This window comes from Hibiscus syriacus, unplaced genomic scaffold (assembly GCF_006381635.1).
Source record: "Hibiscus syriacus cultivar Baekdansim isolate YM2019G1 unplaced genomic scaffold, ASM638163v2 tig00110384_pilon, whole genome shotgun sequence".
NCBI classification, from domain to species: Eukaryota; Viridiplantae; Streptophyta; class Magnoliopsida; order Malvales; family Malvaceae; genus Hibiscus; species Hibiscus syriacus.
In genome coordinates this window covers 4419960-4425959 of record NW_024062715.1, presented here as the reverse complement: position 1 = coordinate 4425959, position 6000 = coordinate 4419960, and the positions used below count along the sequence as shown (strand labels likewise).

Below are 6000 nucleotides of genomic sequence, written 5' to 3'. Positions count from 1 at the left end.
TATTTAGCACGATGTTGATGATGCTTCCAAGAAATAAATATATCATAGTTATACTTTTAAAAAAAATTAAATGAATTCTATGTCATGTTTGAGAATATGGATTTAGATTTTATTTACCATGTCATGTTTGAGAATATGGATTTAACGAATTTAAAGCGTTATAAGTGAAAAAAATAAAAATAAAATATCGTTAATGATTTCAGAATATATTTATCATATGCAAAATTTAGATATAAATACATAAACAAATGAAAAATAATAACGATATTAAAAATAATTTAAGGTTGGTTTCATGAACCTTGGACGAATTGCAAACGGAAAGTGGACCGAGTGAACTTTCCATCAATCCAATAATAGAAGAACATGAAGAAACATTGAGAAGATAGTGTGTGTCAGTTAGCATTTAGCATGGGAAAAAAGTCTATACTGAGAGAAAGACGATGAAGAAAAAAAATCCAGGAAAAGAAAAAAGTTGACAAAAGCATAAGACAGATTGATGGACTTGGACCTTATAATGATCCAAAAGACTTTTGTTTCCATGTGGGACTTCAAAGACTCAAATGGAACTCCACTACTGCATGAACAGTCCCACTGTGTTAAATAAAATCAAAGCTAGAAAAGATATCTGCCATCTTAATTTGTTTAACAAAATTGACCATCTAATTCAATTGCGCAACGTTTTTAATCTTGTGATCGTAGGATCGAATCTCACTGAGGGCAATTCATAACAGAGGTCTTTCACGGAAGCTACTCTCAATTTGATATTGATGGCAGCCTACTATCCTTCCTCCCCTTACCCATTACATATGAGAATAGGATCAGATAATATTTAATTTGTTTAACAGTTTACTGTTGCGTTTCACTTCCTTATAAGTTCTTTACGCAAATCGTTTTGATATTTTATGAGTTTTCTGTTTTTGTCCAATCACTTGGAGTTCAAGGGTTTTTCATGATGATGAAGATGAGCCATGAAAGAGGCAAAGCAGTGGAAGTGTACAACGATAATGTTGGCCGTTTCCATGATTATTACAGAACAGCGTCGGATGTTCGATGTAAGAAACATCCACAACAATCCCCGTTCGGTGTGTGCGCGTATTGTCTCGAGGCTCGTTTGCTCAACTTGGTTTGCTCGGATTGTGGCGTTCAGCACCTCTCAACTTGTTCTTGCTTGGAAATCGCCTCCGATACTCGAAGTTCATACGGCGTTGGTGGCCGTGTCTCGTTATTGATAGAGAATGAAAACAAAGAACAAACTGAGAAATCAGAAGAGGTCTTTTTAATCAAAAGAAGCAATAGTAGCCGCGTTGGGATGAAGAAAAAGAATGGGTTCTGGAGGATTATAAGATTGTTCAAGAAGAAAAGAGAGAAAGATTGTAATAACTGTGGTGGTGCGGATGAGAAAAGTGATGATTTGTGGGTCGTTAATTGCACCGGAGTCTCAAGGTCGAGATCTCTTTGTAGCTTCAAGGGTGGTGGGCTTTTCCAATCGGGAGATGGAATCGATTCGATGAATTTTTCCGGCGCTAGGAGCTCCATTTCGGCTGCTCGGAGCTCTTGTTTTAATGGCAGTTGGGGTGCCGGTGATAATGGTTTCAATGGTGCAAACAGGCGGAGTAATTTTACCAGGGGAGACTACGATTCCGGTTTTATTGATTTACACGTTGGTTTTGAAGAAGAATCTAAAGGGTATATCCCTACAAGTTCATGTCCGTTAACAATGGATGAAAGAGGCGGTAAAAAGAGCAGAAGAAGTTTCAAAGGATGGCAATGGATTTTCAAGGCATCAGAAAAATGAAAATCCGTCTTATTAATTGAAGGAATAGCCTCAATCCCTGAAATATTTCAATCTATGTGTCTTTTGTTTGTGTTTTTGTCAGAGTAATGTAATATTCATTATTGGTAGATTGGCTATTAAACAAAAAAGCATCATCATGTTCACTGGTGATTAGATTCTTTTCTTTTCCAGGTAGTTGCATGTAGAAATTAGAGAAGTTATTAATACTAAAAATATTAGAATTTAAAAATATTTATAAGGTAATAAGCATTTTAAATATTTTCATCGAAAATTTTAGACCATCTCTCACTGATACAAGCAACAATCAATATAGATTAAAAGGTGAATTAATGTAACTAAATGAGTTTGAGAGTAAAATTGATGCAACTAAAATGTATAGTGAAAATCTCTGTTGGGAGATTCACTCACTTAAGTCAGGTGTGTGACGCAGATTGATCCAAATTAATCAGGGCAAAGCTTTGAACCGGAATGTCAACATAAAAATGTATAATTAAAATTAATGATTTAAATTTGCTATAGGGACAAAGTGATCCCTTAAGTATTATATCTGTAGAGGTCTCTATTTCGAGCACTACGTCTATAAGAGTATTTGAGCATTCATTATCAAATATTAAGAGTTTTTTAAATAGATATTACATTGTAATCATCGTGTATTAATAAAAAATATATTATATATAATAAAAAAGTTAGATTTTTTATATTTATGAATTATTAGAAATAAATTATAATTTCATTGATAAAATAGTTACGCATATTTTAAATAAATATAAATAGTTACGCATATTTTATATTTAGGGGTTCAATCTATTTTTTAAAAAAAGTTGGAGGAATTTTCACCTCATTAGAAGAATTGAGAGGCTAACTTTTTTTTTTGAATTTTCGATTCTACGGATTCACCATAATTAATTTGGATCGATCCGTGTCATACCCTCGATTTTGATAGATCAACATCATAATTAATTTTGTGTTTTATATAAAAAAAATTAGAAATAGGATTGTTTATAAGGTGGGACGATCAAAGTCCAGTGTTTTATAAAAATTAAAAACCCAAGCATCCCAAATTACATATTTTCTTGATTAAAAAATAATTAAAACATTAAAAATATAATTTTATATCAATATCTATATATTTTATAATTAAAATAAAATTTTTAATTATTTATTTTTAATTCGAGTTGGACTGATATGTGGGAAAAATTTTAAACTCAAATCTGAGCTAAACATGTTACTAATCTTGTTATCAATAGTTGTATCTAGGATGATTTTAAGGTAGTATTTGTTTACAATCTTTCTTAATTATTGATAGCGTATACACATTCTATAGATACAACTGCTTAAACCTAGAAAACACACCTTTTAACTACTGAATCCGTTCGACGAGTCAATTAATATCATGTCTATTTTTTTACAATAATTATTATCATGCCTATTTCAAAATTAATCTAGTTGTTAAAAGAAATGAACTTAAGCTACTGAATTTTATCATAACTTGATGTATATAGATTACTTATTTTAACTAATTTACTGCATATAATTGTTCATCTATCAATTTTCAAATGTAACGGAAAAGTTTGTTAGTATTATTCAATTATATTAATTTTATAATATTTATTAAATATAAAAATCGAATTCAGAAAAACTAATTAAACAAATTTATTTTTTAAGTTTATAAAATGAAATTCAAGATCAACTTAATATTTAATACATGAATTATTATGGTGAAGTTTCAAACACTGCAAATAAGACTTAAGACCATATCCTAGAAGAGCGCCTCCAGCAACCTTGGCAGAATAAAGTCCCAAGAATTCTTCGTAATCAAAAGGTTTGAAGAGTAAACTGTTTTTGTCATCCACGAGCTCTTCTGGAACCTTTACTTGATACCCATCTCTCGCTATTACAAACAATCCAATGCTGTATCTTACCTTGTTCCCCTTCATCACAACTCGATGATATGGCGAAGACAATCCACCATTTAACCATACCTATAATGCAACAATATATATTATTTCTAATATGGAATTTACGATCTTTACTGACCTCAATAGTAAAATGGGATATTATTCTTTCTAAAAAAACTTAGATTCGATTAATTATATCTGCAAAGTATGTTTGTGTTGTAAATAGATTAAAAAATTATGAACAAATATTAACACAAAACTATTCAAAAACAAATATGTAATATATTAAACTTACGCTGAGGGACTCTCCAACGATGAAAATGAAAGAGCTCGGTGAGGGTTTTACAGTGATCCATTCGCCATCTTTGCTCAAAATTTCCAATCCATCAGCCTCATTTTGATACAAAATAGTGGTCTGGTCCGAGAGAGCCCTAAGGCTTGGCTCGTTAGTTTGAGACCCTTCATATTTCATGACCTTGAGAAGATAATTTGTGGAGTTGATGAACTCATCCGTATATTTCTCCACACCAAAAGTCTCCAAAATCATCCTTCTGACTATCTTCTCCAACTCTCATGCTATCTCAGTGAAAGATATCATAGATTTACTGCTAATCCCAAAATAGTAAATCAATAAACCAAACTATTTTATTTTTTTAAAGGATCTCATAATTTTGATGTAAAAAAAAGGGTTTTGTTACTCTAAACCTGAAGTTTACGTTTCTTTTAGGCCACAGAGTGTTAGTGATGCTTGGTTCGATATTTTCGACAACCTTTGCATCATCTATGACCATGCACTCTTGGTCACTCCCCAATTTAGGGGTTAGATTTTATTGATATAAAGTATTAAATTAAAGTAGTAACAAAGGAAAAGTTGGGGACTAAAATGATTGATTTTTGAAGTATGATGGTTGTTGTGAAAGCTTGATGATAGTGAAGGGACCCAATCCTTAAATTGTCCATCTTTTGTCAGCTTAAAAAAATGAACGAATGAAAGAAATAAATGTAGCTGGTGGGTTTGGAAACCAGACCGCAAAAGATGGAAAACCATGCCCTAGCCACTAGGTTTGGGTACTACGTGGTTAATAAAATAATAAACCTTTCTACACTTCTTGTGGGGAGGGATTACATTGGTTCATACCACTTACCCCATTCCCCTGTGTTTAAAAACAAGAATCTCAAACCATTTTCTTTTCTCTCCAACTAGAACCACCCTTGTTGCCCTCCGACAAGCCTTCTCCGATCGGCGGTGGTGTGCACCCCTGTTACCAACTACCTCAGTAGCGACCATCGATCCAACCCCAACCCTTCAATCGCTTGATCCGACCATCGTTAGGCGTGAAACTTTTAGAAAATCCGTCTATCCCCCTTCTCTAATTCGGTGTCACCCAACCATCGGTGGTTGTCACTGCCCCGACCAATCGAACTGCCATCTCGCTCCAACCAAAAACCCTCTTACCCCTCACCGAGATAGACCACCGTTCGCTGGGATTGAACGTTGGAAGCTTCGTTGAAACTATCCCCCACCACCTCGGTTAATCACTTTTTTCGGTTGCCTCCGTCGTCGTCTCGTCTCACCGCCACCCTAGGAAGACTCACCATCTCCGTGTAATCAAAACCTGACCGGAAGGTCACGTCAACGTCACCGATTTCCCTCCATCTCCAGCGTGGGTACATCCCGAATGTTTCTGACTAATTTGGCTCCGTTTGGTTGATGTTATTGGTCTGATTTTGGTCTTAAATGATATTTCGATGCTAGTGGAGTGATCGACCGACTACCCCGAGCCCGTCGCCATCGCCACGTGCTGCCACGCACCTCCGCGTGTGCGTGGGCTTGTTCTGCCTACCCTGGAAATCTTCTAGAACCGGTCCAGTTGGTTTGGACCGATCTGAACTGGCCCAACCCCACCTAAACCGAGTCAACCTGATCCGACCCGTTGACTTTGACCGGACCTGTTGACCGTTGATCGGTCTGACCATTGACTTTGACAAAAAAGTCAAAATTTCCAAAAAGTCATATTTTATGCTTTTCGATGTCCTGAGTCCGAATCCGAAGTCCGTTTGGCCAAATTCGCACACGGTAAGTCATTTTTCAGTGTTTTACCTTCGGATTCAATTTGGTTTCTCAATTAAGTTTAGTTTCTGACGAAAATTTGGTTGCTATGTATCCGAGGAATTAATGGGTGTTGAATTCAAGTTCGAGAGTGAGCGACTGGAGATTAAATGTTTGATTGGTGGAACACAAAAATCGAGGAAGTACTCTACTACAGTTTGTATGCTTTCCGGAACACATTGATAATTTATAAATAC

The 6000-nt window shown here is 34.9% G+C and overlaps 1 protein-coding gene across 1 annotated transcript; it reads left to right on the top strand.

Annotated features, from left to right (window-relative positions):
• The first annotated feature begins 955 nt into the window (after positions 1-955).
• LOC120122219 lies at positions 956-1795 on the top strand. The gene has a single exon (XM_039141415.1). The coding sequence runs from the start codon at positions 956-958 to the stop codon at positions 1793-1795; it is 840 nt and encodes a 279-aa protein (XP_038997346.1).
• The last annotated feature ends 4205 nt before the right edge of the window (positions 1796-6000 follow it).

Excerpts from the sequence above, each read along its gene's own strand:
- LOC120122219 (XM_039141415.1), top strand. The coding sequence starts at position 956 with ATGAAGATGAGCCATGAAAGAGGCAAAGCAGTGGAAGTGTACAACGAT.